General features: G+C 35.2%; 1 protein-coding gene across 5 annotated transcripts in view; it reads left to right on the top strand.

The window, feature by feature from the left end:
* adgrb3 (adhesion G protein-coupled receptor B3) overlaps positions 1 to 17,138 on the top strand; it is a 224,991-nt gene that overhangs the window by 98,813 nt on the left and 109,040 nt on the right. For all 5 annotated transcript variants that reach the window (XM_088351661.1, XM_088351660.1, XM_088351659.1 and 2 more), the window contains 2 exons: positions 10,465 to 10,629; positions 14,795 to 14,959. In XM_088351661.1, the coding sequence (XP_088207787.1) occupies positions 10,465 to 10,629; positions 14,795 to 14,959 (330 nt within the window). The remainder of the gene's footprint in view (positions 1 to 10,464; positions 10,630 to 14,794; positions 14,960 to 17,138) is intronic.

Raw genomic sequence — 17,138 nt, 5'->3', positions numbered from 1 at the left:
TTTTGTGTGTTTTGCACGTACATTTTATCTGTTTACTTTTGTTTTCAGTGTTTACGTATGTTTTTGTGCGTGTTGATGTACGTTTTTGTGTGTGTGTTTTTTTTCTGCCATTACTGACCCGTTTCCATTACTGATGATCAAAAGTGGTGTGTTATGTACGTTTTTTTTTCTTTTACGTACGTTATTGATTTTACTTGTATTTTCAGTGTTTACGCACATTTTTGTGCGTGTTGTCGTACGTTGTTTTGCGTGTGTGTGTTTTTTTTGCCGTAACTACGCCATTACGTTACTGATGATCAAAAGCGGTTTGTTACATATGTTTTGTGTATTTTTAACGTACGCTTTATGTGTTTACTCATGTTTTCAGTGTTTACGTACATTTCTGTGTTTGTTGACATATTGTTTACAGTCGTTTCATCACAGAATTTCTTTTGCATATCTAACCGTCTGTCTCTTTTCGTTTAACGTACTCACACAGGGTACTGACCATTTCAGAGAACGGACCAGGAGGCAGGAAGTGTGAACTCATTTTTGTGTAGACGATCACTTATTTAGAAAATAAAAGTTGTCCAACTCGCAGGGACCAAAGACAAAACAAAAACAGGCTTACAGGCAATCACTCAGAACAAACGGGCACCAACAGGTCTTCAAGAAAGAAAGGCAGTAACTCAGAACAAACGGTCATTAACAGGTTTTTCCTCGAGTCAAACAAAACAATGGTATGGCCACGGGCAGTCCCCTTAAGAATCCCACACGCAATTAAGTCGATCTGTGTCAGCCGGTGTCAAGGGGCGGGACCAGCTGGGTGTCATGGCGACCATGCAGAACATGACAGACCAATGCTGACGGAGCCGCGTCGGTTGCTAGAGATTGTTGTTTTTTAATAGAGTGTAACCCGCTTCATATTGTTTTATAATCTACTTTTGTTGTGAACAAAATACTTGAAGTACAGTAGGGTATGTCTTCTTGACCAGTTGTCTCAAGTTGCGAGGGTTAGATTTAATTTATTAAACTCACATTACATTGTTTTACTGCTGATTGTTATTTTATTATATTTTTTACTGTTTCTTTTTGTTACACTTCAAGTCGAGGACAAATATGTTGCTGGTAAAATTACATAAGTATATTCCAAACATAACGTTCGACTATACTGCGGCCGGAGACTGGGAACCGAGACCAACCCTTTTCTGATTCCACAATTGGAATTCTCGGCCACTGATCCCGACATCTTACAATCGCCTTTGCACAATGCGATCCTTTCATTTCCCAGTGTCAGAAAAACGGCCAAGGTCGGGACTGTCCGCTTTCTACCTCGAAATATATTCATTGCCTGTTCCGGGTCAGTGCTGCGCTTTCGATTTGTTTGCAATAGGAAGTGATGGAATCAGACATCGGAGTTAGTTTTGGAACCGCAAGAAAAAAAATGTTGCAAACTTGCTCAGTCAAGCGTTCCGTGTTCCCTTCTGCTGGTGGCTGTTTTGCGATTTTTCGGGTTCCAGCTCGAGTTGCGTAAGCTTTTTCTGTTTTGTTTTTCTTTTCTATATGCTGAAATGTTCAAAGAAAAAAATTGCTATCTCCAAAACACATTATTAGAAAAGTAGAAGGCATGGCAGGGCACAGAGAAACATTGTAAGGAAATCCTCGTGATTCAAGTCATTTCACATTTATTTTTGACACCCTTATTCACTGCACATGTTACAATGACACGATCCACTGATCTGAAACCAACATGCAGGCAAGGGAAAAATCAAAAACCTCAGCATGAGGAAAATAAGGAACCTTGAGAAGGGGCCTCACAAGTGGTAATCCCACTTCCAGGATGACCAGGGTGCATAAAATAGCATTGGGTAACGATACACAAAAAATGGTGAACAAAAAAAAAAGGTAATATGGGAAAATTGAAAACCTAATACATAGTGTGATGACACCACTAGGCCGCTAGGGCGGCGCTATCCGAGAAACGAATCTCACATGAACTGCAAAAAAGCTAAAAGAAAAACAAATTATTTCAAGACACTACTTGTTGTTGATCACATGTTGATAAAATAAAAAATAATGTATGAAATTAAATAAAGAATACATAGTAATAAAAACAAAAAAAAATAATTAAGGGAAATACATAAAATTACAAAATGGAACATTGAAATAAAACATAAAAAATAAAAAATAAAAATAATGTAAAAAAAATAACAAAACTTGAATAAAATAATGAAATAAAATTACAAAAAAGGATAAAATAAAAAAATTACTTGAAATTAAATTCATGTAAAAATAACATCTCATCTCTCATCTCATCTCATCAGCCGTACCGCTTATCCTCATTGGGGTCGCGGGGGGGGCTGGAGCCCATCCCAGCCATCTCCGGGCAGTGGGCAGGGGACACCCTGAACTGGTTGCCAGCCAATCACAGGGCACACAGGGACAGACAACTCATTCGCTCATTCACACCTAGGGACAATTTTGGACCGGCCAATTCACCTGAAATGCATGTTTTTGGAACGTGGGAGGAAACCGGAGTGCCCGGAGGAAACCCACGCAAGCACGGGGAGAACATACAAACTCCGCACAGGAAGTCTGGAGCTGGATTTGAACCCACGACAGGTTCCCATGACATGAACTGTGCCGCACAAGCGCTAACCCCCCTAGTGGGAGGTGGCTAGAGTTAAGTAAACACTCGTATGTATTCTTGTTTACTTATATTTATTTTCAAAGGAATAATCTATGACAAAATAAATACAACAAATAAATTACATGGCAAAAAAGGAAAAAAAACATTAACTTTAATAAATAATAAAATAAAAATAACATCAAAGAACATTTTACAGTATACATAAAGAAAAAAATGAAAATATAGTTAATCAAGTATACAAGTTTATATTATAAGTAAATAGTATATAAACCAAAATACAAGAATACAAAAAATAAAATTAATGAATCATAGAAATATACATTTAAACTTAAAAAAATAAAAGTATGAGAAAAGAAACATGAAAACATTACCTAAATACAATTAAAGCATTTAATATGTATGTAAAATAAATACAAATAATAAAAACTACAACCTTTGAATTAAATACTGAATGGAATTGAAATACATAAAATTACAAACTAAAATGAATAAAAAAATAAAACAGGAAATTTAAATACAATAAATTACATTTAAATAATAAAATAGAAATTATAAAGAAAATTAATACAAATCTAATTCGTGTTTAAATTACAAATATAAAAAACGAAAATGATGAGAACATTTTAAAAAATATATACAAGTGAAATAAAAAAAGAATATAATAAATCAAATGGGGAAAAAATGTAAAAAAATAGATCAAAAAGAAAGTGAGGATTATTTTCATCTGTATAAAACTGTAAAAAAACAAACGTTGTAATTATTAAACATTTCTTTTTACAATCCATCGTAGGAAATTTCTTCAGTCATACAAGACTCGAGAGGTTAATACTGCCATTATATTTTAAGTATTATAACATCTCACCTATTCTCATAGTTTGAACTTGGGAAAAACTTTAGTGTAAAAGTTGATAGTTAGATCAAAAACTCTTTCAAGTCAACTTCAAAATGTTCTGTTTTAATGTACTGGCTCGATTTTAGGGCTGTAAGATACCGGAACAATTGTGGCAACGGAGCGTCTTGAGGATCCCAAAATAAAATCTGGCCATCTGGGACCGGCGCTGATCTTAAAGACAAAATAATTGCCTGCCTTGGGGGCCCCCGAACCACTAGGGGGCCCCCGAGATTGGTTCACTTTTTGGGTTACTTTGTGTGTCCACTCAAAAATACTTCTACAGAAATACAACAAAAAAACTACAGAGTAACTACAAAACTATCAAATATAGTGCTTGAAAACAGGGACCTCATATATTTTTCATTCTGAAAATAGAAAAATAGAATTACTACAAAAATACTACTTCAGTAATACTAAATTACAAAATAATACTATGGAATTATTTACTCCAAAAATACTAAAAAACAATTCCACTAAAATACTACTTTGGAAAAACATCAATTATACTTCTATTGAAATACTTAAAAAATACAAATACTACTACTACTAATAATAATATAATAATACTATCATATAAAAAACTCTACTAGAGAAATATTACTACAAAAATACTATTATGAGAGGTTTACAAAAAGAATACTGCAAAGTACACCTACAGCGATACTACAAAATTATCCTAATAAAACCTCACAGAAATATTACTAAAATAAAACTACAGTAACACTGTAGTAAAAAAATACTACAGATATACGACCAACACTCTTATATGGAAATACTACAAAAGACAACAGATATAGTACCAAAAATATACACATGCTACTACAGAATTATTTCATGTAAAAATGCAACAAAAACACAACTGCAGTAATATTACAAAATGCTCAAAAATATGACTAAAATACTACAATGGAAATACTACAAAAATTCTACAAAATTACTACTTAAATATAGTTTTGTAAATACATCAATTATACCCCTACTGAATTACTTAAAAAATGTATATACAAATATAATACAAAAAACTAGTAGAAAAATATTACTACAAAAATACTACTAAGAGAGGTTTACAACAGGGATACGGCAAATACACCTCTAGCGATACTACAAAAATGATCCTACGGAAATATCACAAAAATACTACAAAAATAAAACTACAGTAACACTGTAGTACAAAAAACTACAGAAATACTATAGATGTACAACCAACATTCATACATGGAAATACTACAAAATAGAACAGAGATGGTACAAAAATACTAAAAAATATAATACTACAGTAATATTACAAAAATACTATAATCATAAAACTACCGTAATAATACAAAAATACTATGAAAATACTGCAAATATACAACAAAATAATTTACTTTCGAAATGCAACAAAAGTACGACAGAAATACTCAAAAATACTACCATGCAAATACTAAATAAAAAAATACTTCAGTAAAACGACAAAATTAGTACCAAAAAAACTACAGTAACACAATAAAAATCTGACTTCACTAAAAAAACTACAAAAAAACTACAGTAAGACTCAAAAATACTACAACCATAAAACGACTGAAGTAATACAAAAATACTACTTAATACTGGAGATATACATCAAAACATTTATTTTGGAAATACAACAAACTTACAACGGAAATACTAAATAAATACTATCATGGGAATTTTACATAAAAAACTAGAAAAATAGTACAAAAATAAAACTACAGTAATACTAAAAAAAACGAAAAAAAGCTACAGTAATTCTTCAAAACTAAATAAATAATGAAGTGCTTAAAACAAGGACCTATACTATTTTGCAAAAACAATTTGATGAAAGCGTTTCAAAAGAAGTATAACATATCACATGCAGTGTTCCCTCTGCGTGTGTGAGTTTTTAGAGTTTTTTGAGAACCGGCTTCTTCGGCTCGGCTCACTAAAAGGAACCGGCTCTTTTGGGTCCTAAACGGCTCTTCAGGTTGTTTTTGCTTCTTTCATCCCAACATGACCCAATAATATGTAAAATTATGCACAACATGACTTAAAGGAAGGGGGAAATAGAACAAAAAAGAAAAAAATACCAAAATGAAAAAGTAGTGAAAAGCTGAGGAAAAAAAGCAACAAAAGGAAGAGAAAAAATGAAGGAAAATTTCAGAAAAAAAGCCAGAAAAAAAGAAAAGAAAGAAACAAAGGAAAAAAAGTAAATAGAGAACAAAAGGAAAAAAGTAACAGCTAGGAAAAAATAAACACAATGAGATTTTTTTTAAAAGGTTAAAAAAAAATGGAAAAAACAGGGAAAAAGAAGAAAAAGTTTGTGTTGCATTCAAATAATTTCCAATTATACCAAGTCAATCTTGTTCCCAACATTGTACTTCCACTAAAAAATGTGATTAAATACAGTTGTGTATCGTGCAACCGACTAAATAAGCCCCCAAAAATGTTAGTATTATGCTACAAAAGATATCGGGAAAAAAAAGAAATGGAAATCTTGTGAAAGAATTGTAAAAAAAAAATGACGTTTGTAGGTCGTACAACCTTTGCAATAATACATGAGTCAATTCATTCAAAAGTGAAAAAAAAATTGCATTGCGGGAAACTCAGCTAAATGTAACGTGATGTCAAGTTTTGGACATGTTTGATAATGACTCGGTTGCCACACTTGGGATTGCTGTTGCTCACTGTTGTTTCAAGCGTTGCTCACCGACTTTGTGTGAACGCTCAGACCCCTAGAAAATTAGAGGGACCATCGATCACATGTGGCCCCCGACTCCAAATAGTTGCCCACCCCTGGAGTAGAACATGGAATGTGTTCTAGTAGCTATGCAAATGATTAAGTAATAGGGGGCCCCAAATCGAATTTTGCCTAGGGCCCCATGAAGGCTCGGCCCGGTCTTGGTTTAAAGAGTGGGGCCGCTTCTTTCGGTTTTTCCAAGTGAGGAACCGTGCTGCGTCATAATTCTTATTACCCCGTGGCGGCGAGGGATTTTCGGGACTATTGTCGGCCCCGAATTAAACTTTCGCTCTGCTTTGCACAATTTTGTCTGCAGGCAACCGAGAGGAATCTTCAAGGACACATCTCGTGTGATTTAAGGCTCTTTTTAAATAAATTGATAGAAATTAATAGGTTTATATTTCACCTTTTAGAATAATTGAAATCTTTTTTTTTTTTGGCTCTTTGCGCTAACGCCAAATTTCTTACATTTTTGGGGGGGGGTTTATTTTCGTGCAAATGATAAAACAACAAATTGTTTTAAAAAGAAATAGAGAATGATACATTAAATATGAAAACAGGAGTATAAAGATTTTTTTGTATTAACAAAAACATAAAAAAAAAATAATGCATGAAATACTATGAAAATTATACGGTTAAAAATATAGAAAAAAGAAAAAGGAAAAACATAAAAACAAGATGGATTAATAGATTCATTCATAAAAAATAAGATTCTTTTTCTTCAGAATTCACAACAACTTAACAAATTAAACAATATTTATGAAATTATATAAAAATAAATAAATACATAGATAATAGTGTAGGAAAAAATGAAAAATAAAAACATAAAACTAAAATGGAAAAAAAATATGATTGAAAAAATAACAATGAATAAACAATGATTTACAAAATAAAAAATAAATATATATAAACATATAAACATACAAACAATATGAAGTAAGATTCTGAATAAGCATATTGAAATATTTCTAAAAAGTGTTAAGGACGATAAACAAAATAAATAAAATGCAGGAAATAATATAAAATAAATACTACAATAAAAATTTAAAAACATATTCAAAGGAAACAAATAAAACAAATGAAAAAATAGGAACGTAAACAAGTATACACTAATAAAACTATATGAAAATATAGAAAAAGGAAAAAAATAATCATTACAAAATGAATATTAAAATGAATGAAATTCATAAAATAATATGAAATAAATACATTAATACAAATATCTAAATAACAGAAAAATAAATCTCTAAACATTCAGTGCAAAATTTGAAAGAAATCATAAAATTATGTATAAAATAAATACATAAAAATGGTCTTTGAGTCTTTGAGACTCCTTGCGATTAAGGGTGTCACAAAAAAACATGACTTGACTTTAAGTCTTAGCTACCAGTTGGATTAAAATGTATCATGCACGCGAAGCCGTGTTTTGACATTATAAAATACTTTACATACAAAAGCTCTCATATAGGAAAAACTAAAGATGCACAATATCGTTGTAAACAATGTTCACAATGTTGCTATCAATGTCAATAAAGATAATTGTACTTCCGTTGTTCCAACCCATACCAATAAAATCCTACTTTTGGATACTAAAGAAGAAAGCTCTTTTCTTCTTTAGCATGTTAGTTTCCATCCGGATTATAAAATGATAGGTAGGTAAAGATGAAAACTGGAGAGATTTTATTACAGAATATTCCGGGCACAAATGAGGTCAACAGATCTGCAAAAAGTACTGTTGGATCGAATAAAGCGTGACTTAGTCAACAATCAATCAATACTTACTTTGTTTTCCAGTAACAACTATAATGACAAGAGACGGGTTATACCCACGATAACACTGACATTCAAATATTTCACAAAATGCATATGATTATAGTTGTTTTTATTATGTGAAAGTACATCACTCTTAAACATTGTATAAGTGTTCCTATACTGATGGCACACATGTTTTCGCCAAGAAAAATATATCACTCAGTCTTATCAAGTGGCATTATCTTAACTGGTTTCGATTCCCGGCTCCTCCGTGTTATATGTCCAAGTGTCCTTGGGCAAGACACTGAATCCCTAATGCCCCCAATAAGCAGGTAGTTACCTTGCATGGCTGACACTGCTATCGGTTAGTGTGTAAAAGGGAAAACTGTGAAGCACATTGTAAAGCGCTTTGGGAGGTCTTCATAGACTTGAAAAGCGCTATATAAATGCATTTACATTTATATTTACATATAACTACTATGGCTTCTATTATTTCGAGGTTATGATTGTTCAAAGACTGGTTAAAATAGGTTCAGTCAACCACTGAAACATCTGCCTTGTAGATAGATAGATAGATATCAATCTGTACGGAAAAACGCAAATTCTTCAATGATGGGTACCATCCGGTATACACCGACTATCACGAGACGGCAAATCAATCAAGTCAAACGAGTTCGCCGCGGTAGCCTCTATCTCGTATCGTTTTTTTTCGTTGCAAACGAAGCGAACAGTTTGATGCTACTGTGCGCATGCGTCTGCCGCCTGCGGATTTCCCATCATGCATCATTCAACATCGGATTTCATGTGGTAGTTGTGTAGTGAAACGAAGTCCGTCTCTTTTTAGAGAATCGGCTTTTTCGGCTGAACTCATTTAAGAGAGCCGGCTCTCAAACGGCTCACTTGCTTCAATGCATTATATTACAAATCATTATTGTTGTACAAAGAAGTTAAGAAAAAAAAGAAGTATAAAAGGGGAAGATGAAAAAAGACAGGTTAGTGGTTATCCCTTTAATCAGTAAATTACCATCAATAATTTAACGCAGAAAAGGAATTCATAATTTGAATAAGAAAATGTATTATTCTACTTAATTATGTTTGCATGTATTTTTTTCCTTCTACAGTGAACCCCCAATCTACTTCATTTTTGAACTTTTTTTATAATAAACTTAATTCATGTCGAGCAACTCAGTATCTCACAAAAGATGTTAATTAACAACATGTATTATATAACGAAACACATGTACAATATAACATGTTAAACTACAGAAATAAACACGTTTGAAAAAAAAAATATGGTGTAAGATTATTTTGTATTTTGCAAGGGAAAATACGACAATTTGTAAGGGCATGGAGCCCTGGAGCGCGACAGGTATGAGATAGATAGATAGATAGATACTTTATTCATCCCTGTAGGGAAATTCACACTTCCAGCAGTACTCTTTTGTTGTTTATTAACAGATTAAAAGGATGGCCTCGGGGTGCTGTGTTGTAGTTTAGCCACAGAGGAGTGGATGACGTGACACGCTAGGCCAAAAGTTCGAAGTCCCTGCAGCAGATGGAAATCTTTGTGCCCAGGGTTACACCACCTCGTGTTTACGTAGATAGCGAGTCCACCTCTTCTCCGCTTCCCGCAGGCTTTTGTGTCTCTGTCTAACAGCGCTGAAGCCTGGTAGCTCTTGGTAGCTCCACGTTAGCGTCCGGGCGCTAGACGTGAGGCACGTTTCCGTAAAACACAGCAAACTGCACTCCCTGTACGCTTTGATGTTTTTCACCAGCAAAGCCAGTTCGTCGGTCTTATTTGGTAGAGAGTTCACATTTACCATGATTACGGACGATACCGAAGGCTTATAACGCCGCTAGCCGCTTAGCTAGCTCCGGCTCTGCAACCACGATAGGGCCCCCTCATCACGCCGGCACGAGAATTCTTCAGGGCAAGGAGTTGATTCCTCGAATAAACGCATTGTTGTGCGTAGGGTACTGATTAATTTAAATATACAGTATAATTAATAAAAAAAAAATTTAATTAGAAGATTTGATCATGTATTCAAAGACACTGATAGTGTCAACCATTTTTAATGACAGTTTGAAATCAAATTATGTCAAGATTCACAATTGGTCTAATCTGGTGATCATAAGGGGCTCGTGGGCCACCATTGGTAAAATACTACAAATTAAAAACTGTGAACAGCGATCCCTGTCTCTGTTATATAGCATTAACCCAGAAAACGTAAATAACGATCATCATCTATGCATAATTGACCCGCATGTCTACCGGAGGCTTTTCAAAATAAACCTCACACTGTCCGTTTACTCAGTGTTTCATCTCCCACCCTAACGATATCTAATTACTCTCCATCGATTTCTCTTTTATGGCGGTTTATCCTTGTCCGTTTGGGTATCTGCACGACGAGGGGGGGGGGGGGCATGTTGGGTTTGATATCGATCAGAATTGACGTTTCCTTTTTTTGCCTGCAGTTCACGGCGTGTGGGAGGAATGGTCGCCGTGGAGTTTGTGCTCGTTTACTTGCGGGCGAGGGCATCGAACCCGGACTCGGATGTGCGCACCACCGCAACACGGAGGGCGGGCCTGCGACGGACCCGAGACGCAGACCAAGCTTTGCAACATTGCACTTTGCCCAGGTATTGTAAACAAACATCCATCCATTATCTGCACCGCTTATCCTCAGTAGGGTCGCGGGGGTGCTGGGGCCCATCCCAGCTATCTTCGGGCAGTGGGCAATGGACACCCTGAACTGGTTGCCAGCCAATCGCAGGGCACACAGGGACAGACAATTTGCTCGCTTATTCACACCTAGGAACAAATTGGACCGGTTAATTAACCTGACATGCATGTTTTTGGAATGTGGGAGGAAACCGGAGTGCCCAGAGGAAACTCACACAAGCATGGGGAGAACATGCAAACTCCAAAACAGGAAGTTCGATCTCATGACCTCAGATTTGTGCCGTACACGCGCTAACCACTGTGCCACCATGCTGCCTGTAAACAAACATACTATAACAAAAATTGGGTTCAAAATAACCCAGGTTTGAGTCAAAAACATACCCAAACCGATCTTTGTGTAACTTCGTAGCACACAGTTACCCATTATGTACTTTTTACATGCTTTTTGTATTTTCAATCAAAGATAAAACATTGAAACATAAACACTAATTAGTTCAAATATTTAAAATGCCATTGTGCTGTGATTTGTATGCTATTGAATTTGGAAGCCAATCACAAACTATCGACTAAACACGCTGGACGCGGGAAGCGAGCCGATCACACAATTGGATCGTGTTCCGAATACGGAAGTGGATCTTCCGGAGCGGGATATGGTGGTGTCAAGGACGGAAAAAACAGGTCAATAGCCGGGACAGGAGAGGAAAAACATAGTCGGGATCAAAAACGGGACGTAAGCCGTGACGGGAGAGTAAACATGGTCGGCTTCAAATAACAGGTCGTAGAAGGAGACAAACGGGTGGAAAAACGGGTGCGAAAAGCGGGACCGACGGGAGTCAGAGTCAAAGTGCTTGTCTTGTAGAAACAGAGGTTCGCTGACGGACTGACAACAGGCGAGTGAAAGGACTGGGCTTAAAAGGACAGGGAACCAATCAGGTAGCTCGCAGCGACTGGCGCCAACGAGCGGGCACAGGTGTTACTAATCAGTCATCACGACAATAATAATACATTTTACTTCAAAGCACCTTTCAGGACATCAAAGACACAGTACACATAATATCAAACAACAATAAATCAAGAATAAAACAAGGAGGTAGTAAATACCAAATAAAACAAAGTAAAGTAAAAAAAGGGGGCGGTATGTGAAGCAGATCATTATGAAAAGACAAGGCACTTTTAGAACTTGGAATCTCAAACCCCAAATTGCTGTTCATTGTATACTCATATTTGAGAGTCATTTTGGGTTAAAACAACCCAAAAAAAAAAATGGGTCGATCGATCCATTTTGGCTTGGTCCCATTTTGACCCACGTGTTCTAAAAAAACAACACGTGGGTTCAAAATTTGAATAAAAAATGGAATCATGCTTCAATTTTTTTTCAAGAGAATATTGCATAAAAATAATAATTTTGTTTGTTAAAAATAGTTTTTATTATTTTATAGTCATTTTTATTTGATTAAACAGTCATTGTGTTTAGAACCACTCCAAAGTTGGGTTAATTTTTGTAAAATGCCCTAGAAAATAGGGTCCGGTTGACCGTATCAATGGTTTGGTACTGTTTTTGACCCAAAAGTATATGATCTAAACACTGTTGGGTTAAAATAACCCAAGTTTAAGTCAAAAATGGAGCAGCCCAAGACTTTGGTTTGTTTGACCTAACGTTCTGTGTCATTTTGCAAAAAAAAAAAAAAAAAAAAAAAAAAGACATAAAAAAGGGTAATATGTATTTTGGTGTTTTATTACAACAGAATTCTGCATAAAAATTTGTAAAAACCAGTTTATTTTATCCAAAACTTTTCGACAAAAAAATGACATATCAGTTCAGAATGACACCCACAAATCTCATCTCATCTCATTTCATCAGCTGCGCCGCTTATCCTCAGTAGGGTCGCGGGGATGCTGGAGCCCGTCCCAGCAATCATCGGGCAGTGGGCAGGGGACACCCTGGACTGGTTGCCAGCCAATCGCAGGGCACACAGGGACAGACAACTCACTCGCTCAGTCACACCTAGGGACAATTTGGACCGGCCAATTCACCTGAAATGCATGTTTTTGGAATGTGGGAGGAAACCGGAGTGCCCGGAGGAAACCCACGCAAGCACGGGGAGAACATACAAACTCCGCACAGTAAGGCCGGGAGCTGGATTTGAACCCACTCAGGAGGTTCCCACGACCTCGGAACTGTGCCGCACACGCGCTAACCACTGCCCCGCCATGCTGCCACACCCGCAAATGTGGTTTATTTTATACCAAACAGTCGTTTGGTGTATAGGCTTACTTTAGTATTGGGTTTTAGGTGTTTTTTACATTCTAATAACAATTTTGGATTAAAAATGACCCAGATTCGGCCAAAAATAAGAAAACCCAAGTATTAGGTATTGGATTGAGTTATTTTTCTGGGTCTTCTTGAGTCATTTTTGGCTTGTTGACCCAGAAAGTATGAAAAATAATCAAATGTTTTTTTTTTTTACATTTCAAACAAATAAATACTGTTTTTGCAAAATGAGTCAAAACGACCCGAGTATTGGGGTGGGCACGTTTTACACCCAAAATGGACAAACCCAAGATTTAAGTTCATTTGACCCCAATGTTTTATATTCTTTTGTAAAAAAACAACCCTCACAAAACAAGAGTTTTGTTTTAGTGTTTGATTACAAAAGAATTCAGCGCCAAAACAGTTTGTTTCATACAAAAACGTCATTTCATTTATAATAACCCAAACAATAAAAAAAAAATTTGTGTGTCAACAACCTAGAAAAAACAAAATTTCCCAATGGTCATAATGTTAAATAATTTTTCATGCACTGCTATGATATTAACTTATTTTTATTTTTGAAACATTGAAGAAAAATAGATGATCTCCCTATGTGAATTTGCAGAACGCTTGCACAATTAAAGCAGGACCTCTTTAGCTTGCGCTAAATCATCATTAATTATAATTAGCAAAGTGCGCTAAAAATAGAAGCTGTCTGGATTTTATGCGTATAATTGAGCTTCAATCAATCATGAGAAAAAACCTGAATTAATGACATCGTTGTACACTGGCTTCAGACTCGATCATGTATTACTTTTATTTCCACGCTTAATTTTTGCATATAGAGCATTTGCAATTGATTAATTAACTGACTAATTTAATTTTGATAAAGATTAAATAGAAAATTCTCAGAAAAACTAATGACACAACACATCACATTATATATATATATATATATATATATATATATATATATATATTATTGTTCAACCAGTTCAGGGTGTCCCCTACCCACTGCCCAGAGATGGCTGGGATGGGCTCCAGCACCCCCGCGACCCTACTGAGGATAATCGGTGCAGATAATGGATGGATGGCTATTATTGTTGTCACATGAACTGTGCGAATGTACATGTTTTTATATATAACTTTAAAGAAATACTCTGGAAAAAAAACATCCAAATTGTATTGTCTTTTTTGGGGGGTTGGGGGGTGGTCTTACATATATACAATGTAAAACAAAAATCTAAATATTTTGCTACCTTGAAATAAAAAATGGATGTACTATATATGTGAAAAATAAAATGAGGTAAAGAAATTATGAATAATTTGTGTTAAAAACTATATTTATACAAATAGGTCGTTGCTGTCATGTATTCTTTTTTAATTAAATCATAATTTGATTCTACCGACTAGGTTTTAATAAAAAGAAATGAACCCCAACGTTTTTTTTATTCATTTTAATCACCCAAAATTTTTAAATTTGTGTAAAATAAATTAGTTTTTTAACTTTAAAAAAAAAATGGGTCGTATCATTAACAATCAATGACACTCAAAATCCTAATTTTATAAGCTTTTCTGCTTCAAAGTCACCAAAAGTGTTATTTTGTACAAAATAATTGACCAAAAAATGTGATTTAATTATAAACTACTATCAATTGTGTGGAAAAAACATGAAAAAACAACCCAGAACTGGATAGTTTTTAATATGTAATCCAAAAAAGTGCATTTTTATGTTTTTCATTTGTGTACCGGGTAGTTCTGCAGACTCTTGTTCCTAAACGTTTGTCTTTAAATTTTCTTTCATTTCTATCTGCTTTTTAACACGCCGACTCTCTTTAACACGCGTGTTGTGTTGTTTTGGGGTACTGCAGTGGACGGTCAGTGGCAAGAGTGGAGTCCATGGAGCGATTGTTCCGTGAGTTGCGCCAACGGAACCCAGCAGAGAACTCGGCAATGCTCTGCAGCAGCTCACGGGGGATCCGAGTGCAGAGGACACTGGGCCGAAAGCAGGGAGTGCCATAATCCTGATTGCACAGGTAAAAAATAAATCTATTAAAAAAAAACAAATTAAAAAAAAAAAAGACCTGTTTACGGCCATACCTCATTGAGAATGCCGGATCTCGGGGGGCTAAGCTAGTTCGGGCCTAGTTAGTCTAGAAGACCGCCTGGGAATACCAGGTCCTGTAAACAGGTCATTTTGGCGGACGTTCTGCTATGACAGCATGGACTGTACAAGTCTGGTACCAATAACTTGAACTTAAAAAAAAATAATAATCATGAATACATCCATTAATGAGGAGGGGTGAACAAAAGGCCAGATTATGAAATAATTATTACCAGGGGATATGCACTCTGTTTTGAAATTATATGAATTTAATTGTTTTTATTGTCATCAATGTCAACGTTATAAAATATTGTATGCAATGAGATTAGACATGACACTCCAGGGCATATGTATATATATATTTATATATATATATATATATATATATATATATATATATACATAAGAATTTTATATTTTTGATATGGCAGAAGGCAAATGTTGCTCATTTAAATTGTTATTGTTGATATTTTTAAAACTTTTTGCAATTAAAGAAGATATAAAAAAATCCTTAAATATTATAACTCATTTGAGATGAAACTGATGGCAGAATATGTACGTCGTTTTAAGTATATTATTTACCTTTGGTGTGACATGACCTAAGCTGGTACGGTGGGGTTATCAGTTGGATGCAGGTCGTGTCAATAGTATTTTTGTTGTTATTATAATCCATCCATCCATTATCTGCACTGCTTATTCTCATTAGGATCATGGGGGTGCTGAAGCCTATCCCAGCCATCTTCCGCAGTGGGCAGGGGATACCCTGTACTGGCAACTCATTCACCATAGGGACAATTTGGACCAGTCATTTAACCTAACATCAGACAAGATAAGATAAGATAATCCTTTATTCGTACCACAATGGGGAGATTTATTTTGTTACAGCAGTAAGACAGTGAATAATGAACAACGGTTAAGAATATGAACAATATAAAAAAAGTATTTTGAAATATAAAAAATAAAAACCAGAATATTTCCAATAGCAGTTGTGCAAAATAGTTACAGTGAATAAGACTTGCATGTCTTTGGAATCAGTGAGGAAACCGGAGTGCCCGGAAAAAACCCACGCGGGCATGGGGAGAACATGCAAACTCCACACAGGAAGGCTGGTAGCTTGATTTGAACCCATGACCTCAGAACTATGCTTCGGACGTGCTAAACACACATCTGCCGTGCCGGTTGTTATCCTCATATTATTATAGCTGTATTGTTTCCTGTTATAATTATTACATAAATATGATTGTAAACATTATTATTATTATTATTATTATTATGGAAGTTTAGGTACTTATTTTGTAGAGGTATGAATTGAATTGGTTTTCATAGTTATCACATATTTGTTTCTCTTGTAAGAATCACTGCAAGCCTTGAGACCCATAGATTAAATACAGAACAAAAAACAAAGTACAGTAATGTATTACCGGCCGAATTTTTTTACGAAGCACACAAGATTCAGGACTAAATGAAGAAAAATGCATTATGGGGGGTAATTTAGCCAAAAACATACAAGCGTTTTTTTATGATTTTGTGAGACAAACCAATAGCAGACCATCATTTCATATGAACTCAACAAACAGCAAAAAAAGCAACAGGGAAAATGCCTCTCAGTAGAGGAAAAACATCTTATTCCACACTGTGGAGCAGGCTTCGGGAACCTATTTGACCAAAAGAGCCATTTTTGTATTTTTCAGAGAGCCATTTCGACCTTCGTTTTTTTCATAAATAATGGTTTCAAAACAAGGTGCGAGCAGAGTTCTTTTGTAAAAATTTCACTAATACTTGCTAGGCAAAATTTATTGAGGTATTTCAATTTAGTGCAGCGAGTGCATGTGAGAGAAGGGTAGCGTGCTATTTGTGCAGAGATCCGCTTACCCAATCACATTGCTGTGAATGCTTTGCTAGTGTTTTTGGTGTTTGGTGTTCAGTTTGTGTAGCGACTAGGATCAATAACGGTTGAGCTATTTGACTTATACTTCAGTGTTTTGTTTAAACAACACTTTCCGTCGCATTAAGCAGCAACGTAAAAGCGTGTGCCCTTATCATTCAGGTTCTCATCTCATGAAACTGTTTCGTTCTTTCTTAGCGGACTCACTTTTTCTTTCATGAGGTAT

Source organism: Urocampus carinirostris, chromosome 13, assembly GCF_059441175.1.
Source record: "Urocampus carinirostris isolate Australia breed hairy pipefish chromosome 13, RoL_Ucar_1.0, whole genome shotgun sequence".
NCBI classification, from domain to species: Eukaryota; Metazoa; Chordata; class Actinopteri; order Syngnathiformes; family Syngnathidae; genus Urocampus; species Urocampus carinirostris.
The sequence above is the reverse complement of the archived record's forward strand: the minus strand, read 5'-3'. Positions and strand labels throughout refer to the sequence as shown.